Here is a 27,933-nt window from a genome sequence, read left to right as displayed (position 1 = left end):
GTGCACTGCTGTTTCACCTCAAGCACCTGCCAAAAAAGCGATGATTTCACTGTTTGGTAGTGTGCCATAAGGGAATCCCAGCCAGCTGATCTACCCTCCAAGTTGCTCAAAAAGTAGCCAGGCAGAAAGATGATGTTCTTGTAATAGAAACTGAATCCTTAGGTCCTGTGGTCTGGAGCATTTTTGGTCCTTGTCTAATTTGGTTAACAAACCATTCTGGCGTATTAAGTCTGGCAGTTTTCCATCGTAGTTGCACGCAAACAAAACCAACAGACTTGATTTGTGGATTTACCACATTAATCATCTAAGCTGTGTATTTATACAGCTGTCATTAACTGAAAAGACTGGATTCCTTACTCACTATATAGGCCTATGTTAAACTACAAACTGATTCGTTCAGCCAGTTTATTTCCGTCAGGCACATATACTTTACAGGTTGGAAAATTGGCAGTCTGAATGAATACTAAAAAATGCACATGCAAATACATGCTGGGTAGTGAAAGTTGAAAAGTGTCAGTGTTGTCTACAAAGCTGTCTTTCTCTCTGAGCTCCGTTGTTGATGGGGATCATAAAGAGTTAAAGAACAATAACAACATTCACATGAAGATTCTGGAGGGTAGAGGATATGTGTGTGTGTGTGTGTGTGTGTGTGTGTGTGTATGTATATGTATATGTAGCACTGTCTAGTACCACCGTACAACCGGGCCTGTGCTGACATTAAAGATTCCATGACTGATGATATGGAGGGGCAACTGCGGGTTTTCATGAACTTCTTTTGCAAGTGAGAGGGGATGACGTGTTGGGTGTTGCCCAACTGCGCTGTCTAGGCTCCGCCTTGCCCGCATTCTCCACCAATGTAGCATGGAGAATGATCACACGAACAACAGAAGTGCCATAAATTCCTCGGAGGGAGTTTTATTGAACAAAAAGTGCAGGTACTGTGAAAAGGTGTACTGGCGTGCTCCGGTGCAGTAGATCCTGGAAGTGCAGCAAGGTGACGTGCTGATCATCAGAAGCTTGACTCTGCAAGGGAACCAGAACACAGCATTAGATTTGCTCTGGAGTCGTAACCCATCCCCTTCTTCTTTTCCTCTGCTTAAGAGCTGTGCTGCTGATGAGATTCAGGTGTCGATGATCAGCATGCACTCCACGGTGATTGCTATGTGAGCACTGTTTCCTAAGCGACGCTGATACCACATTGGCCGGCTCGCCAATGGTACTTGTTGTAAACAAGTTGTCAAATAATTTTTTATAGTGATTTCACAATACTCATGGATTCAAAGCAGATGTTAAAGGGACAGTTTCAGGTCATAAAAGGATCATAATCCATAATGACTGTAAAAAGGTCAGCCTGGTTTTAGCATGTCATATCTCAGGACTAAGTGTTTGATGTTGACTGTCTGTGCATCATCACACTGTAAGGGTGAAAACAGCCATGGTGAAAAGAAAAATTCCTGTGGTCTTTTTTTCAAATTAATATATTTTTAATATCTGCTGATGCATTGAGATCAAGATTTGATAGTACTGTAATATAATTAAATTTTAATGTAATCTAATGCAATTTGATGAGCAAGTGAGACATGGACACAGAATGGCTGAATTTAATTGAACATTTATTCACTTTATGAATTTTAAGTATTTTCACTTTGCTGCCCTCTCAGAAAAAAAGGTACAAATGCTCGCTGTCTCTTTGGGGGTATTTTTTTTTTAAAAGAACACTCGTACCTTTTTTATCCCTGTAGGGTGCATATTAGTATCTTAAAGGTACATATTAGTAAATGGAACAAATTAGTAACTTTTGAAATGGTACTGCCCCAGTGACTGCTTTTGTACCTTGTTTTCTTAGAGTATGTTGGTAGGCTACTAGTCATGTGACATAAAAGCAGCATGTTATTGGTTTCTTTAAAAAGAATTTAATTCCAGCATTGCAGTTTGTTGTATTTTTGCAGATTATTGTTAGTGATTTATGCTTTAGCTTCTTTTCTTGTAGCTAAATCTTGACAATATTTGTGAGAGCTGCCTTGAAACACCAAAAAAGATGTGGAAACACGATTGATACAGATTTTTTGCTTTCTTTACATGGCCTGCTATACATTTATATTAGTCATTTAGCAGACGCTTTTGTTCAAAGCGACTTGCATATAATTGCTCTTTTGTTGATTTTGATTGCTTCCATTGTCCTCATTTGTAAGTGCTATGACATGTCTCAGTTAGCCTAAAGCAGTACACGCAGCAAGTTTTTTTTTTTTTTTTTTTATTATATAATAAATAGAAAACAAATAGAATAGAAAAAGAATGGAGCAAGCTAGTGTCAGAGGCCTTTTAAACCGTTGTTAATTGTACAATAAATAAGAAGAAAACAAAGATTAGAAAAGCTAGTGTTAGGTTTTTTTTTTATTATTTAAAGAAAACAAGCAGTAAATTAATAGAGTGCAAGTCTAAGGGATAAGTTTTTTTTTTAAGAATAGAATTAGAATAGAGAGTGCTACAGTTAGAGGGTCGAATAATGATGGAAGAGATGTGTTTTTAGCCGATTCTTGAAGATGGCTAAGAACTCAGCTGCTCAGATTGAGTTGGTTAGCGAGACAGTAGTCAATAGAGAACCAAACTGTTTAATCCTGAATGATCATTGATTCCAGAATAAAAGTGTTGCCTCACTGAAGTAATGCTCACAGGAATGCCAAATATGTTTTCTACATAAGCATGAATCAGTCTTTTGCATTTGCCGCATGTCTTCCAGACTTCCGCTCGCTGTTGACACACGTTTTTGGTTGTTTGTTTACTACAGAGAGATCTGGCTCTTGCGTCATATTGGTTCCTTTTGAAGCTGTAAATCTGAGGTGTGTTGTTACATCCTGTCTTTGCAGAGAAGAAGGTGTTGAAGAATTAGTTTTTAGAAGTGCCTTCACTATTAAACATGATTACAGTTTATTACTTTTGGATCCCATCATGTCAGTCCACTGCATTTAGATTTACTTACACTGTTTGTTAGGAGTACCAGTTTGTTCTCCTTATTTTAAGGAAGAAACTTGTCTGTGTGGTAAGTGGTTTGCCCTCTCATCTGTTGTCAAGTCTTCTCAGTGGCACAGTCTCCTCAAGAGGTCAGGGCCAGACACGTGAAATTATGCGTGCACTTCTGTTCTCGTACTGTTCTGAGGAAGGAAGTGTCATGTATTTGGAGGCCCACACTTTCACACTCAGATTTGCCCACAGCCCTTATACACGCCATCGTCATGGGAACCGCTTAAGAGAAGGTAATGAGGTTACGCGATTGGCTCACTTTTCTGCGAAACATTGAAAATACAGTTTCAAGAGACATCAGATGGACACTTGAGATTCGAGCTCAGGATCTCTTGCTGTAATTAGATGTGAAGTGTTTTTCTCTTGCCCAACACCAGCAACAAATCACTCTTTGATTACATCTTTCCCCTAGGAAACCCCATATATATTTTTGTGTTAAAAAAAAAATATATATATATATATACATACATACATACATACATACATACATACATACATACATACATAAACACTGTATATGAATCAATCATACACACAAAAAAAAATTTTTTTGGAATGTTATATTTAAATATGTACTATTTCCAGAAGGGAATTCTCAGCACTGGATTTAGCCGGTTTCAAAATTTGTTTCATTTTGTTGGATTTACAGTCAAAGGTTTTTACAGAAGGCATTTTGGATTTCTCTTTTTTTCATAATTCTGAAAATACTGTCAACAGCAAGAAAAAGAAATTACAATGAAAATATATTAGAATGTATTTATATAAGTGACGCTGAAGTGGATGTTTCTCTTAGTGCAGAAGAAAATACTCCTTTTGAGAAAATATTTAAAGTGTATTGAAATCTACAAATGCAAATTAAGTGCAATGAAAGCAACACTTGAAAGTGTATTTTAAAGCCTAGTTTTTTTTCCACAAGTTTGAAATATTTTATGAAAATCCAAATAGCCCCAAATCTCAAATATGATTAATGGATGAAAAGAAAGTGTTTTTGCCTGTCATGTCTTACCTTAAATAATAATTTATTAATAAAATAATGAAATAATATGTCTTCCATTTGTCAAGTCTAACAACAATCAGTTTCTGTTTTTATTTAATTTTGTATTTGCATCTTAATGCAGTGGGTACGGAAAGTATTCAGACCCCCTTAAATTTTTCACTCTTTGTTAGTTTGTAAGTTCATTTTTTTTTCCTCATTAATGTACACACAGCACCCCATATTGACAGAAAAACACAGAATTGTTGACATTTTTGAAGATTTATTAAAAAACTGAAATATCACATGGTCCTAAGTATTCAGACCCTTTGCTGTGACACTCATATATTTAACTCAGGTGCTGTCCATTTCTTCTGATCATCCTTGAGATGGTTCTACACCTTCCTTTGAGTCCAGTTGTGTTTGATTATACTGACTGGACTTGATTAGGAAAGCTACACACCTGTCTATATAAGACCTTACAGCTCACAGTGCATGTCAGAGCAAATGAGAATCATGAGGTCAAAGGAACTGCCTGAAGAGCTCAGAGACAGAACTGTGGCAAGGCACAGATCTGGCCAAGGTTACAAAAAAATGTCTGCTGTACTTAAGGTTCCTAAGAGCACAGTGGCATCCATAATCCTTAAATGGATGACGTTTGGGACGACCAGAACCCTTCTTAGAGCTGGCCGTCCGGCCAAACTGAGCTATTGGGGGAGAAGAGCCTTGGTGAGAGAGGTAAAGAAGAACCCAAAGATCACTGTGGCTGACCTCCAGAGATGCAGTCAGGAGATGGGAGAAAGTTGTAGAAAGTCAACCATCACTGCAGCCCTCCACCAGTCGGGGCTTTATCGCAGAGTGGCCCGACGGAAGCCTCTCCTCAGTGCAAGACACAAAAAAACACCTGAAGGACCTCAAGATGGTGAGAAATAAGATTCTCAAGATATCTCAAGATAGAACTTTTTGGCCTTAATTCTAAGCGGTATGTGTGGAGAAAACCAGGCACTGCTCATCACCTGTCCAATACAGTCCCAACAGTGAAGCATGGTGGTGGCAGCATCATGCTGTGGGGGTGTTTTTCAGCTGCAGGGACAGGACGACTGGTTGCAATCGAAGGAAATATGAATGCGGCCAAGTACAGGGATATCCTGGACGAAAACCTTCTCGAGAGTGCTCAGGACCTCAGACTGGGCCGAAGGTTTACCTTCCAACAAGACAATGACCCTAAGCACACAGCTAAAATAACGAAGGAATGGCTTCACAACAACTCCGTGACTGTTCTTGAATGGCCCAGCCAGAGCCCTGACTTAAACCCAATTGAGCATCTCTGGAGAGACCTAAAAATGGCTGTCCACCAACGTTTACCATCCAACCTGACAGAACTGGAGAGGATCTGCAAGGAGGAATGGCAGAGGATCCCCAAATCCAGGTGTGAAAAACTTGTTGCATTTTTCCCAAAAAGACTCATGGCTGTATTAGATCAAAAGGGTGCTTCTACTAAAGGTCTGAATACTTAGGACCATGTGATATTTCAGTTTTTCTTTTTTAATAAATCTCCAAAAATGTCAACAATTCTGTGTTTTTCTGTCAATATGGGATGCTGTGTGTACATTGAGGAAGAAAAATGAACTTAAGTGATTTTAGCAAATGGCTGCAATATAACAAAGAGTGAAAAATTTAAGGGGGTCTGAATACTTTCCGTACCCACTGTATTGTGTAAAGAATTTGACTTGTTACAGCATAGATGCGCACATTTCAGTTTTTATAATAAAGCTGTATTAGCCTATGTCATAGTTTGCCACTATATCAGTCACACTGCAGTTTGTGTTTGCAGCATCAAGCACTTAAACCCTATTGATTAACCACTGCGGAAAATGTTTATAATTATTTGTTCTCAATCTCAACATGATCAGTTTTCAGCTGAGCTAATATGTTGATCCAGGTGAGACAGTTTGTTTGTTTGTCTCATTTTAAAAGTGAGAATTATCTGGGGGAAAAAAACAAAGACATTCAGAAATTATTTTCAACTAGTTTCTGTGGTCCTGTAGCCACTTCAGTATTGAACCTGACACCGTGGGAATCATACAATGATGCACAAAAATTCCCCATTAAGATTCCACTATAGACATTTAGAAAGCACTGAGATTTGAGTGTGCTTTTCCTTGGTATGTATCGTAGCGTGACCAGTTTGATTAACAGGTGTCTAGTTCTCAGTCCCCATAAGGAATATTTAAATGTTGTTGATGTGAAATTACCAAATGAAGTTTGGTTTTTGTGTATCACATTAGATGTTTCTTATAGATGAACTGGATTGATGCAAATTCATATTAAAACTAGATTTGGTGTTATTCAGTGGTAATAAATGCTTGGCAACCTATTTTATGTTTGTGAAGTGACATTTCTGTGTGATGTCTAGAGAAAAATATCCAAAGGGACTTATGTTATGCTCCACAAATGGATAGTATGGTATCCGAGAATGTAACCAGACTGAATGCGAGTTTGTTAAAACAGTTGATAGTTATTACTTTTTATTAAATGCTTCTGGAAATGGAATCTATTTTGATTTGTTATTATGAGAAGCTTCAAAGTAGCTTCTCCAAAAACGGATCTGACATTTTATTATCTCGAGATCTCAATGCTGGAGTAAAAATGTCACCAGGCCAGAACGTCTCAGTTTCATTTCCATTGCTTTGCATTGCACGTATAAAACAGGCTGAGTTGGTCTGTGCAGTCATGCACTACAGGTATTAGAGATATTAAAGTGTCAACCTTTTCGACTTGTTTGTCTTCATCTATTTGCACTTTTTACTCTGTCACACGCCTAAAAGAAAAAGCAGTAATCGCTATTCTTTGTGCACATCCGTTTCTGGTCAGCCAGGAGTAAGTAATTGATATTATATTGAATGTATGGTGTAAATGCATGGGTTTCAGATCCCTGTGGTGAATCTGGATGTAGGCCAGCTTGACGCTCGTTATCAATGTGGAATTAGACCCTTAGTGCTGCCTTTATCTCCACTGTGTTTGCTCAGACTTCACAATCGTCAGCGCCGCCATCCAGCTCTGTGGTTTAACCCATAAACTCCCGGTGTCATGCAAGATACCGACCTCTCCCGCTGAATCCTCAACAAATTACTTCTATTGGTTAAGATAATTTTTAAAAGGATAGTTCACCCAAAAATATACATTTTGACTTTATTATTATGGAGGAAATTACTGTGGAAGTCAATGGCTGACCATAACTGTCTGCTTATTGGCATTCTTTAAAAATATCATCTTTTTGTGTTCACAAGACGAAAGAAATGAAAGCAAAGGTTTGGAACAGCTTGAGGGTGAGTTCTTTTTGGGACAACTATTCAGGTTGCTTACAGAAGGGGCTGCATGATAAATCATATTTTAATAGCTATTATGATATCTGCTTCTCTCAGTTTTATTAAGCATAATCACCTGTGACATTTATCCACTTGTTATAAACGTTTCTTTTTCATTTGGCATTATCTTGTATTGTAATGAGCCTTCACAAGCTTTCATGGTTGCTAGATGTCAAGAGTTTAAATCCTCAATCAAACCTTTTTTTTTTTTTTCTTAAATCGATACATTTTCTGTCCAGTAGTTTACTTAATCTTCCCAACCTGGCAACCATGCACTCACACTCTCTTATGGAAAAAGTGCTGATGAGCTGAAAACACTGGCAAACATTTAAGGTGAAGTTTAGTTATTCTGCTCAAATTCTCTCTGTTCTCTTTCAAGCAGTCATTTGCGCTGTTTGCTGCAACTCAGTCTGCCCATGCAGATTGGACGTAGACCATGCGAGTTGAAGTTCTCTTGATTTGTGCTTATGTGAAAATGCAATAAAATGTCAATAATTGTGAAATCATGCAGCCTAGTTAAAGGGATAATTCACATAAAAATTGCAGTTCTGTCATCAACTTATCAGTCCACAAACCCATTAGAATTTTGTTCATTTTTATAAAACAAATCTCAAAGATTTCTGACCCTCCATTGAAAGTTCATTCCAAAAAACATCAGCGCTTTAGTAGTTCATAAAAACACAAAATACTTAAACCTTACTGGATCTGGAAGCTCAAACAAGATTGCATGATGTGCCAGAAAAGCCTTGCTGTTTCTCCTGTGTCAATATCCAGAGCAAGATATCACAATAACTTTTTATTGGACATTGATAAAGAGGTATAGTTTTCCGCAGGGGAATAGGATCTTGCATGACACTGAGAATGTCATTGTCTGCAACACAATATTCTCAGTGTTGAAATGTTTTAAATGCTGCTTTACAGCCACAGGCCTCAAATGCACAAGATACTAGGGAAAAAAGACGGATTTGAGATGTCTTGAGAAACAATGGTCAAAGGTGTTATTAGGGAGAAGGACATTCTCATTGTAGAGATGATTTGGTTAAACAAGTTTAACTTTTGAAACTATAAACAAGGAAATGGAGTTAACGGGAGTAATTCAGGCAAATATCAAATTTAGCACCCAGCCAACACCTTGCACATCATAACGTGACAACTCCCAATATAGTCAACGAAGCATCACATCAAGCGTAGACACTGTGTCGTGATGATTGCAGATGAAGGGTTTACAGATGCAGGGAATCGACTAAGGTGTGGTCATGACTGATGACAAATAATGAAATGCAAATGTGAGGGGGAAACTGATGATTTCCTTTAACACAAGATCACACCGCTGAAGTCAGAAAATAATCATGGAAATAGGCTGTGCATTTCTTGTCATGTACTGTTAGTAAAAGTGTGAAGACTGTTTTTGATTTACACTTCAAAAGCTGCGTTAGAGTTGGTAAGTTTGTTTGCTTTTCATGAAACTGTGTTCGGTCTGCTATTCTATTAATTCAGAATTATGATTCATTGATTCACTTTTGCATCGCTCAAATGTTCTCTGAAATGTGTGCCTTTTTTTATATATTTTTCAAGTTTTAGTGAAGAGTTGAATATTGAACCTTGAAAGGCCAGTTTGAATTATTGAGAGCAAATTGTTCAATTTTATGAACCGAATCAAAAGATTAATCTATCATTAACGTATTAATGGGTTTCAAAGTACTGTATGCATAGAATAAAGACTATTTTAATATTTTTCTCATGGAAATCTATTTTGTGGCTTCAGAAGACTTTGATTATACTGCCTGCTGCTTTCTACCATTTTTTTTTTGATCTTGCACTTTTTGATCTTGGATTAAAAAAAATCAATTCCAAAAAAATTTATTTTATTTTATTTTTTTTTCCCTCCAGAGCATATGCATAAATTTTGTTATCAGTGATGCACCTTACAAATTCAGGGCCGAAATGGAAAATAAATCCTATTTCATAATCAATTAATTGATCGAATGTGTTTAATAATCAATACGGAGTTATGCAAACATTTAAATTGTACAAACCTTTTTTGTGTCTTTAAAACTTTTTATTAACTTTTTAATAACAGGATTTTTTTCTACATTCTCCAATTTGTTATTGAACTGTAAACGTGATTAATGAAGGCTATATATGTATTTATGTATATGTGTGTGTGTGTATACACGCGCACACACACACACAGTATATTTGTGAAGAGTTCAGATGCAACTGAAATTTTCTTCTAAAATTAGTATTTTTCTCAGGCTCCAATGTTTGTTCATTTATTTCATTTTAATGGCAATGAAAAAAACATATTCATTGCTATTAAAGTGAAATTACTGAACCTACACATAGGAACCTGATAAAAATCCTCATTTTAGAAGAAAATTTCAAATGGCACTTAACCGCCTTTTCTCTCTTAAACCGAGAATTGCTATTTTGGTCATTTTTTTTGGTTGCTCAAATTTCAGTGCATAATAAATTTTGAATTATCGAATATTTAAAAAAAGCAATGTTTTTTTTTTTTTTTTTTCTTAGGTAGACCCCTGTGCGTGGGGGTCATCTTCCCCTTAGCTGTCTGCTGGTGTCCGTCGAGTACAAGACCAACACTTCCTGTTTCCTGAAGCCCTGTCTTCTGGATCAAGCTCACAAAAAGTGGTGCGGTCTGTTTTCAGCTGTGGGGGAAAAGTGAAGGGGCTAGAATCCCAGCGTGTCCTGTTTCCCAGGCAATGAAGCTGCAGGCGGTGATGGAGAACCTGCACAGACAGCAGAGAGCCAAACTGCTGATGGAGCAGGCGGGGCAGTCGCACAGCCCCGCCCCCATAGGGGAGGAGCTTAAAGTAATCTCCACCTCTGATACAGAGCAGGCGCAGATGGCGGCGCTGGCAGCAATGCGCGCGGTAGCAGCTGGACTTCAGAGGGCCGACAGCCCCATGTCTGAGCGCAGCAGTGGAGGAGACGACGAGGATGAAGAGGATGATGAAGAGGAAGGGGAGGAGCAATACAAAGATATGATGGGGTCTGAGGAGGAAGAACAGATGTAAGTGGGCCATCATATGCAAATGAGATGCTGCTTGAGTTGGTAAATGCCATTATATTGTGCTGAATTAGTGACTGTTGCATATGCATAAGTGTTAATGGAAGTTCATTACATGCAACGGCCAGAAATTTGGAAAAATTAAGATTTTTTTCAAACATTGTTGAAGGAAGTCTCTGCACTGTAATATTGTGGAAATATTACAGTTTAAAAAAAAAAAAAGTTTTCTATTGTAATATATTTTAAAATATAATTTATTTCTGTGATCAAAGCTGAATTTCATTACTCCAGTCTTCAGTGTCACATGATCCTTCAGAAATCATTCTAATATGCTGATTTGCTGCTCACAAAACATTTCTGATTATTATCAATGTTGAATATTGATACACTTTGATACACTACCATTCAAAAGTTTGGGGTAAGTAAAGAAAGAAAAGGATTTAATACTTTTATTCAGCAAGGATGCATTCAATTGATCAAAACTGACCACAAAGACAGTTGCAGGAGATTTATTTCAAACGCTTTATTTCTATAAAATTTTCTATTCATCAGCAAATCATGAAAACAAAAATGTATCATGATTTCCACAAAAATATTAAGCAGCGAAAACTCTTTAAAGCATCGTCTTCATAAGTGGGACTCAATCCTCAATAATAGTAAAGTCAAATCAAATCAACATATTGAATGATCATGTGGCACTGAATACTGAAGTTATGGCTGTTAAAAATTCAGCTTTAAACCACAGGAATAAATTGCATTTAAAAATATAGTTCAATAGAAAACATCTCTTTTAAATTGTAATAATATTTCACAATATTGCTGTTTTTAATGTATTTTTACTCTAATAAATGCAGGCTTGGGGAGCATAAAATACTACTTTCAAAAACATAAAAAAACGTATTTATTCTACTACTAACTTGTAGTGTATGTGTAATGTTGAGAAAAAAAAAAAAAACTCAAATTTGAGTCGTAAATTCCAAAAATCAGATTTTGTTTTCTTCGTTTTAAAAAAGCAATAAAGATGACTAAAAGAAATGCGCTAAAAAGAAATTTGACACACATCCTCTCGCATCTTCAAAAAATGTACAAGTCTACTGTGTACCTGCTCTATATTTAATATGTGGCTTTCTGTTAATTATTTTCTCATTTTAACAGAACTCATGGTATGGTATTTGGATGGAAATTTACCCATAGCAATATTTAATTGTTTCATTATTAATGTTTTCATTTGCCTGAATTAATAAGCGTCCCTCGCTAACGTTACATCTCTTGCATTTTTGTGCAGAAAACGGAAATGGGATGAAGATGACTTTGAAGGTGAGATGGAGGAAGATTATGATGATGATCTAGGTGATGAAGGGCTCCCGTCGGGCCGTGAGGCTGTCACCCCAGGCAGAGGCATCCTCCTCTTACCCCACCGCCATTTACACCCTCACTCCCAGCTGCTAAAGGCTCGGCCTGGTTCTGAGAGCGAACCGCGGCCGCTGACTCACTCCGCTCATTCATCCCACGGGCCACTCCATGGACAGGACCACGCAGACTGGACCTATGAGGAGCAGTTCAGACAGGTCAGAAATGAACTTATACACTAAGGGGGCAACATTTGCCCTCTGGAACTGATTTCCAGGGGTGTATTTTTTTTGTTTTATTTATACCTTCGTAAGGGCAATTTTTATAATTGCCTTATTAAACATACCTGTGTTATATTATGTCAAATACCCAAGAATTCTGTCATCATTTACTCACCCTCATGTTATTCCAAACCTGTCCGAGTTTCTTTTTTGATATTTTGAAGGAAGTGGGTTACCAACATTCCAAGTCTGGTTACCAACATTCTTCAGAATATTTTTTTTGTTCAACAGAAGAAAGAAATTCAGACTGGTTTGTAACAAGATGAGGGTGTGTAAAAGATGACAATATTTTTATTTCTGGCTGAACTATCCCTTTAAATTGAACTTCAATTAATCACAATACTTTAGATCAGGGGTCACCAAATTCAGTCCTGGAGGGCCGGTGTTCCAACCCTAATCAAACACACCTGAAGCAGCGAATCAAGGTCTTACTATGTATACTTGAAACTTCCAGGCAAGTTGGAGCTAAACTCTGCAGGACCCTCCAGGATCAAGTTTGATGACCCCTGCTTTAGATTGTTACCATTTTTCTTTTTTTTTTTTCTTTTTTCTAAATCAACAAAAGCGATCTGCAAAGGTGGAACAGAAGTTGCATCTGACATGGCGCCTATGTTTATTTACACACACTGCTCACATACTTACACAAAAATTGCATGATGTAAAGGCTTACAAATTAAAAAAACAGGAACTCAATTGAGGGTGAAGCTGCAATGACAAAATCATTATTGCTCTTGATATTATTTTAATGATTAAAAACAAGCTAACAAAGACAAAATAATCTAAGAATTGGTTTCTTTTTATGCATTAGAAAATCACACTGGTTATTTCAGTTGCATGAAAAACAAAATGGGAGTAAATTATATAAAGAAAGCTAGCAAAGAGCACTGAAGTGTGTGAAGAGTTTTGCCAAAAATTCCCGTTGTAATCACTTAAGCTGTCTACATTGCAAAATGACTCTTACTTTACATATTTTCTGGATTTGTTGTTTATAAAGATTGCAAATGCAAATTCAGAATTCCATCAGTGAGTCACTGAACAACTCTAGCATTCTCCACGGTGATGAATCAGAACGCTTTTGATTGGTCATAGCATTTACAAGCTCAACAGAAACGTGCGTGGTTATACACTCAAGACTGAAATCTGATGCAACATGAGCAGATCTCCTGTAAATGTAATGCCACAATCGACACTTTTCATTCATGTAGTTCTAGATCCTGCTGAACTGTGCAGGGTATTTTTATTTTTTTTGCCCTCTTATCAGTCCTGGCAGACAGGGTAATTCTAACCTAAAACAGGTCCTGCTACAATGATGTTAGTCTAAAAAAATACAGACCAAATGAACACACCTCACACACACCTGGATGGTTGCAGGTATATAGGATAAATGTTGTGTAAAGAATAGAATTTGTTGCTTTCACTAGTCCTAATGCAAATATTTATCTGCAGCGGCAGCGTATTACTTTGATATAGCAGCGTTCCGGTCTGATGATCTTCTGAAGGGATTGTGCCTGGAGAAGTTTATTGAAGTAAAACAAGTCTTTCAAATAAATATTTGCAAGCAACGACAGCATGCAGAACTTGAGGAAATAACTTGGCTAATTGATTTGGGGCTGAAGCTGCTGTGTTTTATACAGAGTGCAAGATTTTGTGAAGTGGGTTATAAAAGCAGAAGTCATGAACTAAGCAAGAGTCATTGAGTTCATCTGACCAGCACTGTTCAAAAACACACTACATCTAAATGTTTTCAATTATGTTGGTGCATAACTCATTGCAAGCTAGATTAGCATTAATTCCAAGATCGCTGTCCTACCAGACTGTAGCTGTGATCCTGAAATTGTGGGCACAGTCATTTTATTACTTCATGCATTTACGTGTGTTCTTGCTATTTGTTAAACCTGAACCATATATTAAACACTGACATTCCCAACATACATTATCTGTCGCACAGCTATATATTAGCTGTGGTTGTTTAGCTCGTAAGTGCAGGCTGTGGCTTGTTATGATGTCATGTGAGCTGAAATAAAGAAAGGTTTGAGGCGTAATTACAGATCGTCTCAGAGCATGAAGCCAAATGCCAGATCCCATACATGCATATTTGTTGGTTTCTCAAAAATGAACTTTGAACATTGAAGGACTCACTTTAAATTAGTTCCTAGAGACAGGAAGAGTTTGGGTGCCAATGAAGAGTCTTTGTCTGGAGCAGCGGCAGAGGTGGGTAGTAACGAGTTACATTTACTTCGTTACATTTACTTGAGTACATTTTTTGGGTAACTAATACTTTTAGAGTATATTTTAAAATGGGTACTTTTACTCTTACTCAAGTATATTTTTAGAGAAAAAACGGTACTTTTACTTCGTTACTGTGGGCGACTCTCCTCTCGTTACTGTATCTTAATGCAATACAAGTTAAAAATGCTTCAGTTTATTCCAAACGCGCCGTCTACTTTTCTCTGTTCAATGAACGATGCCCATTCGCGAATGATTCATTCTTTTGAGTCGATTCTGTTTAAAGGCTTTATCAAACCAGTTGGCAAACCAGTGAATCGGTTCGCGAATCAGTTTGAATGATTCGTTCAGTTCCCTGCCGCACGCGCTGAGTCTCTGAAGCGGTTCTCACTCAGATAACAGAGAGTTTAAGAACATCAAGAGCGCTGAAGACGTGGCTTTGGATCTACAGTCAGTTGAAAGCAAATCTGCAAAGGCTTGTTTGCTGGAGCTATATAGATCTTTTATTAGATGAACACCGCGTGTGCTGTCTACTGGTCCACAGGTATAGGCCACGATACCACTATGACATTACCAGTTTGTTGTACATGTACCTTACATTAAATACAATGTATAATTTATACATTAAATAAGCTGTCACAGAGAATGAAATGAACACCCGCGCAACCGCGTTAGCTCTGCGCAGCGGCGCGCGGCCTGTTCTAGACACAATTAATATTCATATTTTTACAATATTTACGCTTGCAAAAATATAGGCTACATTTGTTTACATTTTGCAGAACAGAAGATCCTTCAATATGCATTGTTTCGTTATGTTCAGAGCAGTCATGTGAGGCGTTTTCAGAGGTTTCAGTGTCAGAGGTTATAATAAATAATTAATTTACTTTAAAATATAATTTAATTCAGTGATGCAAATCAGAATTTTCATCAGCTGTTACTCCAGTTTTCGGAGTCATATGATCCTTCAGAAATCATTATAATATATCGATTTATTACCAGTGTTGGAAACAGTTTTGCTGCTTAATATTTTTTGGAACCTGTGACATTTTGTTCAGTATTCTTTGATGAATAGAAAGCTAAAAAGAGCAGCACTGATAATAAATAAACATGATTTCTGAAGGATTATGTGACTCTGAAGACTGGGGTAAAGGCTGATGAAAATTCTGATTTGCATCACTGAAATAAATTACATTTAAAAAAAAAAAAAAAAAAAAAAAAAATATATATATATATATATATATATATATATATATATATATATATATATATATATATATATATATATATATATATTTTGAACGGCAGTGTGTGTATACACATGCACATTACATAAATGTAATCTATATATCTAAATAAAAATAGACTATATTCAGTACCTATGATCCAAAGTAACTAGTAACTAACTACTTGAGTAGTTTTTTTATCCAATACTTTTTTACTCTTACTCAAGTAACTATTCAGACTATTACTTTTACTTTTACTTGAGTAAATATTTCTAGAAGTACTTTTACTTTTACTTGAGTACAGTTTTTGGGTACTCTACCCACCTCTGAGCAGCGGTCATGACAAAAGCACAAAGATCTTATTTATATATTTATTTATTTATTTTAAATACTAAGCAGTTTTGTCGCAGTACCAAAATTTCAGTAGTACCAGTAAAATACAAGTCAAATTCCATGGTTGTTGATACCTATTTTATTTTATTTTAATATTTCCAAAAATTAATTTTTGGAAATGTATTAAAATTATTTAATTATTAATGCTATTAACAGTTATAAGCAAATAATATGTTAAAGCATTAGCTTGTAGTGTTCAAATATTGTTCAATTTCATAAATTCATTACAGGTAACAGAAAAAGTGGCAGATCTATTACACTTAACTGCAAGACTTTATGCACAAATCTGTTTTGACAGTTGCTGTGGTTATTATGTCAAACATTGCAATTTCAGATTCAGTCCTGCATTTTAATACGGTCGTCATTCTCAAAACTTAACAGTGTGTACATGGCAGCATGAAAAATGAAACTTGTATTCAAATTACACTATATTGCCAAAAGTATTGGGTCACCCCCTTCTAATGAACAGGTTTGACTACTTTAGTCATTTCCATGAGTACAATGTTTAAGCATATAATGTTATTCTAGGGAATTGCATGCTTCTAATTTTATAGCAACAGTTTGGACAGAACCCTTTTCTATTCTAACATGACAGTGCCTCTGTGTATAAGGCACGGTTCAAAAAGTTTAAAAAAAAACTCATCACCAAACACCAATGACTTGTACATACACTATATGGACAAAAGTGTTGGTACACCCCGTTCTTGAGAACAGAAAAAGCACTATCAAAACTGTGGCAACAAAGATGAAAACATAGTTCATGTATTTAAAACTGTATTTCCATCTCTGTTGAAACAGTTTTGGACATGTTTAAAATGACAGTACCGGAGTATTGGTGTTTGGTGATGAATTTTTGGCTCAAGGTCTGCATTTAAAGTCACACCAGAGGAGTTCAGCTGGGATCAGGACTTGGCTTTCTGCAGACCAGTCAAGTTCTTCCACACTGACTGAATCAATCATGTCTTTTTGAACCGTGTCTTACACACAGAGGCACTGTCATGTTAGAATAGAAAAGGGTCCTGTCCAAACTGTTGCTATAAAATTAGAAGCACACAATTCCCTAGAATATCTTTATATGCTTAAACAGTAAACATTGTACTCAAGGAAATTACTAAAGTAGTCAAACATGTTGATTAGAAGGGGGTGACCCAGTACTTTTGGCAATATAGTGTATGAATGGGTTTGTACAGAAAGGGGCAAAGAACAAGCTATCCTACTTTTAAATTATGGTTTGTGGAAGTTCTACTCATATCATAAGATTGCGCTACAAATCATCCTTATCCATCATTATCACCGAATGGGCTGTATATTTTCATTCAATCTCTGTTTTCAGAATCAGGAGAATAACATTGTTTCGTGTATTAATGTGACGCAATATAACAACAATATCTATAGAATAGCTCTTTTCAACATTATTTTCCTCTTGATTATGTTCATGTGTCCTTTTGTATTCTGCTGCAAGTAAATGAAAAAAGACTACATATTGTGTATTTGTGTTCTGCTCTCCCGATTTAGTTCACAATATATACCATTAATAATTCCCTGGAATGCCCTAAGTATCTTGCATTTTTCTCCCCAAATTCTCATGTCTCTTTCCAGGTTTGTTTTCACACGGAAGCATTAAAATGTAATTGTTACGAATTATAGACACATATTACTATAATGATATTTAACTCACCTGTAATATTGCTGCGGATAGGAGGAGGAGTTATTACTGGTATGTTGAAAATAATTTGTTAATGCTTTTACACTTTAAAATTTCCTTTTTTAATGATCGATTGTTGAAGGGTGAGTAAAATAATGTCACCTCATCGTACCCAGTTTTTGAAAATGCTTATTGCTTTCATTGTGTGAACCTTTTGCTGATTGTTTACAGTGTAAACAGACGTTACTCCCAAAATTTGCACAAATCGTCATGGGGCGTAGGAAAAAGTGGATAGTTCAGCCGCAACGTGAGCTCACTGAGTGAAAACTCCTGTTTTACTTTTGTCAACACTGGTCAGTAAGATCGTTTGTGACTGATTTATGGAACTGGAAGGCACCATGCAGTAGCACTCTTGTGAATATGTTCCATGTCATTGTAATACTGCTTTTCCATAATGACTGTTTCATGTGCTCCAGAAGGGCTCTGACCGTCTGTACCCTTCCTGGGGAATTTTTAAACCCAGATTTCCCATTACGGAGCACTGCAGGTTATTATTCTTTTAATAATCATGTTGGATTTGAGTCTGTCCTCGCTGCAGCCTGTAGCACGATGACATACTGGATCAGATCCAATACGTAGTGGATGTTTTACGCGCATGCGCAGTATTTGATTTTAATGCGCATGCGCAAAGTGGGGCTGTCATTAAAGCTAGTATTAAATGTAAGTTAAACTGTAATTACGAGATATATTGGTGTGTTTCACAGGCTTACACAAATGTATAGTATACTGTGATTTGAAACAAGTAGTGCAGGCTAATGAAACTTTTTTTTTTTTTAGTTTTGAATGAACAAGTTTATTTTTTATTAGTTTGCTTCGTTTTGGAAATACAAATCTACTAATTACAATTTTGTTTGTTCTTTATGAAAAAATGGGTTCTATTGTCTTTAGAATTTTTAAAGTAATTTAAAAATGACTTTATTTACTTTTTTAACGTTTTTTTCCATAATAGTCGTATAGTTCTGTCAATAATTCGTTCATGAATCAAATATTATTTTTCGTTCTCACTCTCTGTGCTATAGGCCTACGTGACAGAGTATAAAAGTTATAGGCCTACTAAAATATGCGGACATCTTTTTTTTTAATAACGTATAAAAAGAAGAAAAACAATCCTGTCAGTCGGGGTTCTGTTAGCCAATAGACCCGTTATACCAGGTTTTTACAGTCAATCCTATGTCCTACAAATAGGGGACAAGGTAACAAAGATGACAATTTCTATTTTTTTGTTTGTTATTCATATGCAAGTTAAATCCCTGGAGAGAGATCTAATGGCTAAAGACATACCATCCATTTCGTTACGAGAGCTCTCTCTCTCTCTCTCTCTCTCTCTCTCGCTCTCTCTCTCGCTCTCTCTCTCGCTCTCGCTCTCTCGCTCTCTCGCTCTCTCTCTTTGAGTGTTTTGTATTGTATCATCAGATGATGTGTGAAAAGCAACTAATAAAACAAACCTGACTGAGGCGATATTAGCGAGGTAAAGTCTTATTATAACTGTAATGTTTTGTAATAGCTATATAAACAAAATGGATCGGCATTAATTTAATATCCCCTATGAAATTTAAATAAACATGACGTATACAATCAAAAAGACATTTTGGTTACTGTCAGAGTGATGTATATCTTTTATAGTTAGCTATTTATGAAGAGTTAATTTGCAAAAACAGAGAACTGTTTTTAACAATTCTCAGAAATCATGTTTCTTCATTCTGCATTCCGATTAATCTCAATCAAACTGCAGTTAGGTTATTTTGACTAGGTTAAAAATAACTAAAAACGGCTAATTAACACAACAAAACACAATAAAAACATGATTTTAATGTAGGTCATTTGCGTATTGTAATGTAGATCAAAAACCCTTAATTGCTACATGTACTGCGTTAGACCTCACTTAGACTAAGTCACTTCGGATAAAAGCGTCTACAAAATGATGAAATGTAAATAAAAATATGAATTTATTCGATACCTATACAGCACATGCGCGTAAAACATCCACTATGTATTGGATCTGATCCAGTACGTCATCGTGCTGCAGGCTGCAGCGAGGACCTCTTGCCTGCTTTTGAGAACAAGGTCATGTGATGTGCGTATGCTGGGCATGTGATGTGCTGAGTGAAGCATTTGCAAGTGTTTACAACTGTAGGTCAGCGGGCGACAGAAATGCTATCAGGGCTTTAGCATTCAGTTCAAGCTTGATCTTCATATCAAGTCGTTGCCAGAAAACGTTATGTAATCACGACGTGCAGCACTGTCTGTACATTGAGATGTTGCACAATGATTGGGTGGTACTTGAATGGTTGTGTAATGAATACTTTACACCTCTTCTCCATTCTGAATGCGAGAATGTGAAACTGGATGAACGCCTAGTTGCAACAACACTATAATGGTTTTAGTCTGTTCCATTATAACACTAGTTTGTTTGGTGTAGTTTGTGCTGCCGTACGTGTGGAAAGGCTTAAGGTCCATGGTTTATTTTGGGCAGGTGGGTGGGGGCAGTGAGGAATGTGCCTGAGGGAAAATGATAATCTGGACCCTGGCAGAAAAAAAAAAAAAAACACCAACGTCTTTATCGGCTGTCACAGCTGGAACCTTTCCAAACTGAACTCTGGCACATTTTTTTACAGATATAACCCATGACTCATTTCTGCACGTCTTAATTCACCCTTCCACAAATTCTTAGTCCGAGCTCAAATTCATAGAATCATGGCATTGAATGTTGCATGCACTGCAAAAAATGAATCCTCAGTATTTTTGTTTGTTTTCCAGTCCTTAAATCAAGATCCGTTTAGTTAAGATGCAAAATGAAGTCTTGTTTTCTGAGAAAATTACAAATTGTTCTGGTTTTGTCTATAACCAGAAGAAATATGTCAAAAGCTTGTTTTCCCTTCGAATTAAGTAGATTTTATTTTGAGCCCAGATAATTGTTTATCACAGACTGACTAAATTTACTAATTTTACAGAAAATTTGTCATTTTGTATCTTGATTTAAGGAATATTTGCACTGAAACACAAGACAAATATACTGATGACGAGTGTCATTTGTTTTTGCAGTGTGATCAGAAGTAAAAGCTGTTTTCGTGTTCAAACCTTAAGCTGCTTTCTGTAAAATGTATTAAAAAGTAACGGAGATCGGCTGGAAGTTGTATTGAGTTCTTTAAATAAAAATGTACCTTAATAAAACCTAAAAACTAGCTGTCAGCCTGTCCTCCGGCGTTACGCAGAGCATGTGAAAGGCTGACAGCTGGTCTCTTTCCTGAAACAGCTGGGAGACGGCCAAAATAAATGCAAAGCCACTGTGTCTCTGGTTATGTTTGATACAGATATTAATTAATCGTGTTTTAAGGCATGCTGCCAAAACCTCGAGCACAACTATCTGCTTCTGCCATAAAGTGAATTGAATAAAGAAACAGATTTATTCAGTGGTATCAAAAGTGACACGTCGTAATCATTCACACAGTGAGGATGGCTTTAGTACTATTGTCTGCTGCTGGCCAAGTTTGTGGTTTTAATTTGTTGGAATTGTTCTGATTTGCCTTGCCTGATTTGTGTTGTTGAACTCATCCTCTTGTACCTAAGGTATAAGAAACGTTCTTTGCAGCAGATTTTGTCCCTATGCAAATTGTCTTTTCGGTGCTGGCAGGTGGTCACTGTTTCATCAACAACTCCAAGAGACATTTCTGTTTAACCAAATCAGTCTCTGTGCAGAATTTTCTAGACCTCATATATGGTGTATCTATATGTACCCACTGTCTGGGTGGTTTTATGCAACTTCCTCTTCCTGATAACAGAACTAACAGTGACAAACACTACTTAAAAATCTTTTGTAGGCATTACAGAACGAAGCCATTTGTACTTGAACTACACTTGACTTGTAATGCTCTTTGTGTGTATCTGTCTATCTATTTTATACACAAGCATCTATATGTTTGTTTCATCCAGCTTTAAATTTAGTTTTTCTTTCTGTACATTAATGCATTATGTGTGTGTATGAAACAACATTATTATTATCATTATTAAAATATAAAAATAAAAATGCACATAATATTAATTACATAAAATAATAAAGTGCACTCTATATTGTATTTCTGTTCTATCTACTTGTTTTCTTTTGATTTATTATAATATATCTTGACCCTTTAACAACTGCGGTGTCTATTTTTTTTCTATTCTATCTAATTGTTTTTTTTTATTTTATTATAAATAATAAAAATAACTTGACCCTCTAACACTAGCTCTCCCTATTCTATCTACTTTATAATCTTTTTATTTATTATTATAAAAACTGCTTTAGACTAACTGGGACTTATTTGTTGACTATTGTGCTCACTTTTAAGTCTCTTTTGGATAAAAGTGTCTGGTAAATGATTAAATATGTAAAATTATACAGGACACCTACACATTTAAAGCTGTATTATTTATTTAATATAAAAGCAGTTCTAAAGCTAGCTTCTGAGTGGATGACACATTTATTTGGAGCCGTTATTCATTTGAATGCCTGTGCATTCTATATTAATGTGGCAAGTTGCTACAGTGCGTGGTAACCCTAAACAGTCTACAGTTGATCGGATTTCAAGGGGAGTGTTTCGTCATCGTCACTTATTACGTTAATTTTAGCGCTGCAGGGTGATAAAGAGCAAAGAAAGTAAAACCAAATATAAAGAGAAATTTCTTCTATATATTTACATTTTAGCGCAAGATGTGCATAATTCTGTTATTCTAGTTAAGTAGATGCATTAACTGAAATTCAGATGTGTGCTTCACATGGTGTGTGTAACGGCATATCAGACATACTAAAGAAGTTCTGTAAGGTTTTATGCAATTTGTTTTGTTTTTTTAGTAAAAACTGTCATTTTCATTTAAAGAGTATTTATTGTCACCTCGTGTTGTTCCAAACCTGTATGACCTTCTTCTATTAAACACATGTTTTGATGAAATATGTTTTTGATAAATATCTTTCAACAGAGGTAAGTCATACAGGTTTGGAATGACATAAAGGTGAGTAAATGATGATTCATTAATAAATTTTTAGGTGAAACCCGCAGTTTAACAGTAAAACCACCGTAATGCACAACCTTAAATGTTTTTGCATCAATATAATTCATAATGCTACTGTATCTGGTAAATTTTTGTTCCTCTGGGGTTTAAGGTGGGACTAGCCCTCCCATGTAGCTGGATTTGATCATTTACTTTTAGTTCATTTCGTCATAAACCAACTTGCGTATTATTATAGAAGAGACTATCATGACATTAAGTGTAAAGAAAAAATATTTCTCATTTTGCGGCTCTATAAAATGTTACACTTCTCTTTTTCTCAGGACGTTTGTGTGAGAGGAAGAAGTATACTTTGATGTCCGCTGTAAACATGAACAGCAGGGCAAATGGAGCCCAGATGGACATTAAAGAAAAGAGCTCTTTAAAAATTAATTGCACCCTCTACCGTCAGTTGCCATTTAGTGGTTTTAACATTAAACATTGATTTGTTCACTGCAAATTGAGGGGGGGGGGGGGCATTTAAATGCTCTAAGCTGAAGTGAAGCTTGAGCTCTTATATATTTTTGTTTCCTCAATATCCCACTAGCTTCGAAGATTTCACCTGTTTGTATTTATTTATTAATTTTTTTTTAGAATTTACATGCACTCTTGCTAATTACTTATTATTATTATTATTATTATTATTATTATTTTAATGGCTATTATATTTTCTTTTAACTCTTGCTAGTTATGTTCCATATCATCGCTTGACCAGTTTCTAATTGCATTCAGTATTGTTGCACTCTTGCAACTGTTAATATTGATTATTTTGCTCAAAAGAAAATATAATCACTTACTGCCATTTTTAGATTTTTTTTTAACGTTTCATTAGAATGATCTAATTATCTAGAATTATTAATCAAGGGAATATCAACTCACATTGTTTGTTTGCCATTTTGTTTGCAGTTAAAAGCGTAAATGATCACGTGAACGAAAAACTGAAAGCTGTATTACAAGTCAAGTCAAGTCTGCTTTATTGTCAATTGTTCCACATGTACAGCACATACATACAGAGAATTGAAATTGCGTTACCCTCAGACCCTTGGTGTAAACAGTTAACATTAAACATTAAACATTAAACACGTTCAAACAGTTAACATTAACATTAAACACGTTCAAATACAGATAATACGGTTTAAACATATGTACATACAACTCTATAGCTATACAAGTAAGGACATTGTAGAAAAAAATAAATAAAAAATAAAGAAATAGATAAAGTGGCATAAGGCGCATGGCAGATAGTGCAAACCAGTTAAATAAAAACAAAACTGTGCAGATATATTTGTAGTGCAAAAAGAGCTTATCAATCTGAGAACATTGTAGAAAAAAAAAAAAATCATGATGAGGTAGTGATCAGTCCAATGCTGCACAAGTGAGAGGTGCTGGTCACAGTTTGTAAGTAGGTGGGGGTGGCTGGTCCTGGGGGTGTGGGGAGCCGTGGGGGGGGGGGGGGGGGGGGGTCTCATAGTGTCAGAGTTCAGTGTTGTATGGGGTAAGAATAGGGGAGGGGGGGGCAGGGACGGGAGGGAGTTCAGCTTCCTGACAGCCTGATGTATGAAGCTGTCCTTCAGTCTGCTGGTCCTCTCCTGGAGACTCCGCAGTCTCCTCCCTGATGGCAGCAGACTGAAGAAGCTGTGTGTCGGGTGGGTGGGATCACCTGCAATGCGGAGGGCTTTGCGGGTGAGACGGGTGCTGTAGATGTCCTGGAGGGAGGGGAGAGAGACACCAATGATCTTCTCAGCTGCTCTCACTATTCGCTGAAGTGACTTGCGGCAGGATGCGTTGCAAGCGCCATACCACACAGTGATGCAGCTGGTTAGGATGCTCTCGATGGTGCCTCTGTAGAAGGTGCACATGATGGGGGTCGGGGCTCTGGCTCTTCTGAGTTTGCGGAGGAAGTAGAGACGCTGCTGTGCTTTCTTGGCCAGTGCTACAGTGTTGTTAGTCCAGGAGAGGTCCTCTGTGATGTGCACACCCAGGAACTTGGTGCTGCTCACTCTCTCCACAGTCGCACCGTTGATGGTCAGAGGGGCATGCTGAGTGTGTACTCTCCTGAAGTCAACAACAATCTCCTTCGTCTTCTCCACATTAAGAGAGAGATTGTTGTCACTGCACCACCCGGCCAGGCGGCTCTCCTCACTCCTGTAGTTTGTCTCATCTCTGTTGCTGATGAGACCCACCACAGTTGTGTCATCCGCAAACTTAATGATCAGGTTAGAGTTGTGTGATGGTGTGCAGTCGTGGGTCAGCAGAGTGAAGAGGAGGGGGCTCAGCACACATCCTTGGGGGGCCCCAGTGTTCAGTGTGATGGTGCTGGATGTGTTACTGCCAACCCGTACTGCTTGAGGTCTCCCTGTCAGGAAGTCCAACAGCCAGTTGCACAGAGAGGTATTGAGCCCCAGCTGGGCCAGTTTGTGTGTGAGCTGTTGAGGGATGATTGTGTTGAATGCTGAACTGAAGTCTATGAACAGCATCCTGACATATGAGTCTTTTTTGTCCAGATGTGTGAGGGCTGGGTGGAGGGCAGTGGCGATGGCATCATCGGTCGAGCGGTTGGACCTATATGCAAACTGGAAGGGGTCAAGTGAGGGGGGGGGGGGACAGACTTGATGTGGTGCATGACTAGCCGTTCAAAGCACTTCATGAGAATAGGAGTGAGTGCTATTGGACGGTAGTCATTGAAACAGGATGGAGATGACTTCTTCGGGACTGGAATGATGGTGGTAGCTTTGAAGCATGTGGGGACAACGGCCTGATTTAGCGAGATGTTGAAGATGTCTGTGAAGACATCAGTGAGTTCCACTGCACAGTCTCTCAGTACACGCCCAGGAATGTTGTCAGGATTACATCCAGTTACACTTTTATTTGAACAGAATATCTCAATAGAGATCACTAAACTTCAATTTACATGTTAATACAGAGAGCGTGTGTGCTCATGGTTGCCAGGTTGGGAAGATTAAGTAAACCACTGGACAGCAAATGTATTGATTTATGAAATTTAATTTCGTTGATTTATGAATTGAATTGAAATTGATTTATGAATTGATTCTATTAGGGGAATTTAACTCTCGACATCTGGCAACCGACATGCCAAATTAAAACGTAATGTTTTCAGGATAAATAACCAGTGGGCAAATATGGTAAACAGTTATGCTTAATAAATCGAGAGAAGCAGATAATGATTAAAATGTGATTTATGGTGCAGGCCTGCAAATTCCAGGTTTGTAGAAACAAATGAAGCTCTCACATCTCGTGATGTTTAAACATATCAGTGCCTGATTTGCCTAATTCACAAATTAGATTTCACCACTGACCTATTACCAGCCAACCGTTTAATTATTCCTCTCTCAGAAAAAACACAGTGAATGAATGGTCTTGTTAATGTGGACTTGACATCATGTCATGTATTCCTATTTTGTTTCAGACAGACATCTCCCATAGGCATTCTGCCATTCTAACCGCTTTAATTGCTCAGACGACTCACGTGTCTACAAGTGCTCGGGAAAATGAGCACTTGTAGACAGGAATTGCTGTTATGGGGAGTAGTTCATAGCTGGATGTTGTCCAGGCATTGCTGCTGCTTCAGAGCTGATGTCAGGCTCGGGCTTCTTGACATTGGAATGTAAACAAAGATGGTCGAAAAGCTTAGGCTAGCACTTTTCCATTGCATCGCACTTCTCTCTTAAGAGTCATTCTATAATTTAGGGTACATTGATCTATTTTATCAGCGTAACTTATTTGCTAGTTGCCAAGTTTAATCATTTCATGCTATTGTGTAGCGCCATTTTATTATATATATATATATATATATATCTTTTTATTTTTTTTTATTTATTTTTTTTTCTTCTCCCCAGAAGGGTCTAATTATATAGTTGACGAGTAAAATAAAAAAAAATGTTATTATTTGAAAGAAAATGACATTTGAAATCAGTTTATTTTTGGAATCTGTAAATAAATTTAGCACAGAAAATCTTGACTTTACTAATTTTATTCATTATTTTGAATTCACCAAATCAAAAAGCAGACTTTGCAAAAAATTTAATTTAAGGGACATAAAGGCAATTTCTAGCAATCTGAAAAACAGTGCACAAAATATGTGTGAGGTTATAGTATGTAATATGATATTTCAGAAGAAAATTGTTAGAAAAAAATATAATTATCATCTATGAACTTGAAATGTACCGTAAAGTATGGAATGACCCGGAAAATTTTGTCCATCATCCTGGAGTAATTTTCGTCTTTAAGGAGTGTTCTTCCCTTTAATGTGCTTTCTTTTTTTTTTTCTAATTCAACCAAGAGTTGGGTTTTTTTTGAGTACGTGTGGTTTTAGTTGGTTCTAAATTTAGAAAAATGTGTCAATTTTTATTTATGAATCAGGTTTTCTGTGTGAAACCATTCGCCCACAGGTTTTGCACGCTAATGTTTGCACACGTGCAGTTTGTGAATGAGACCCGAGGAGAGGGTTGGTGGACAAATCTGTGATCAGAAGACAAATGTTTGACCACTTTGCATTGTTGAAGATGAACAGACCATATGAGATGTGAGACAGGAAGCAGTGTTACTTTAGTATCGTTGAGAAACTATTTTTTTATATTTTGAAATTTTATTTGTACTTTTTTTTTGCTTTCATGTTAATTTTAGTTCGTTTTAGTAATTTTATTGTTTTTGATATTTTTTGTCGTTTTTAAATGTCAATATAGTTTTTATTTATTTTTATTTATTAGTACATCAAGTTAAAGGAAAATGAGAAGTGCTACCTTGGAAACTAGTTAAAGTTACAATTAATTTTTTTTTTTTTAAGGTATTTTGTGGTTTGGTTATATAACCCTGACAGGAAGTGAGCAGGGTTCAGCATGCAAAAAATGACTGGAGCTGTTGCAATGCCAAATGTAACCTGCTACTGAGCTGATAGTTCCTCCCTTTTTGCTCTCTTTATTTCTGTCGGATCAAGTATCTCAAATTTAAAGTTAATTGTGTCATCTGTTGATTTTTATTTATTTTTTTTTTATTTATTTTTTTTATACTGTTTCTGTGACTTTAGACATGAGAATGCATAAATCATGACTCATAGGTCCAATAAATTACTTTGTTGTGGTGTACTAAACAATTTAGGTTATGGTTTGTTAATGTGGTTTCTGTTATCAAGATCTTTCACACGTTGATGTATAATGCCTTAAATTAAAATCATAGATCCAGTTATTTTGTTCGATTTTTAATGTTTTAGTTTCTTCTAACATGTAAGTCTAGATTTTTCACTCTCTTTTTTTTTTTTTTTTTTTTTTTTTTGGCAATTTAATAGGCAATTTTATTAGCATAAGTCGATAGTGATGCCTTTAATAG

General features: G+C 36.5%; 1 protein-coding gene across 1 annotated transcript in view; it reads left to right on the top strand.

The window, feature by feature from the left end:
* LOC306857042 (AT-rich interactive domain-containing protein 3A-like) overlaps window positions 1-27,933 on the top strand; it is a 54,426-nt gene that overhangs the window by 4,016 nt on the left and 22,477 nt on the right. Inside the window, exons 2-3 of the mRNA XM_079396692.1 lie at window positions 9,892-10,393; window positions 11,676-11,958. Of these exons, the coding sequence (XP_079252818.1) occupies window positions 10,083-10,393; window positions 11,676-11,958 (594 nt within the window). The 5' untranslated portion in view covers window positions 9,892-10,082. The remainder of the gene's footprint in view (window positions 1-9,891; window positions 10,394-11,675; window positions 11,959-27,933) is intronic.

The sequence above is a fragment of the Barbus barbus genome (assembly GCF_936440315.1).
Source record: "Barbus barbus genome assembly, chromosome: 37".
NCBI lineage: Eukaryota > Metazoa > Chordata > Actinopteri > Cypriniformes > Cyprinidae > Barbus > Barbus barbus.
This window is presented reverse-complemented; position numbering and strand designations above follow the sequence as displayed.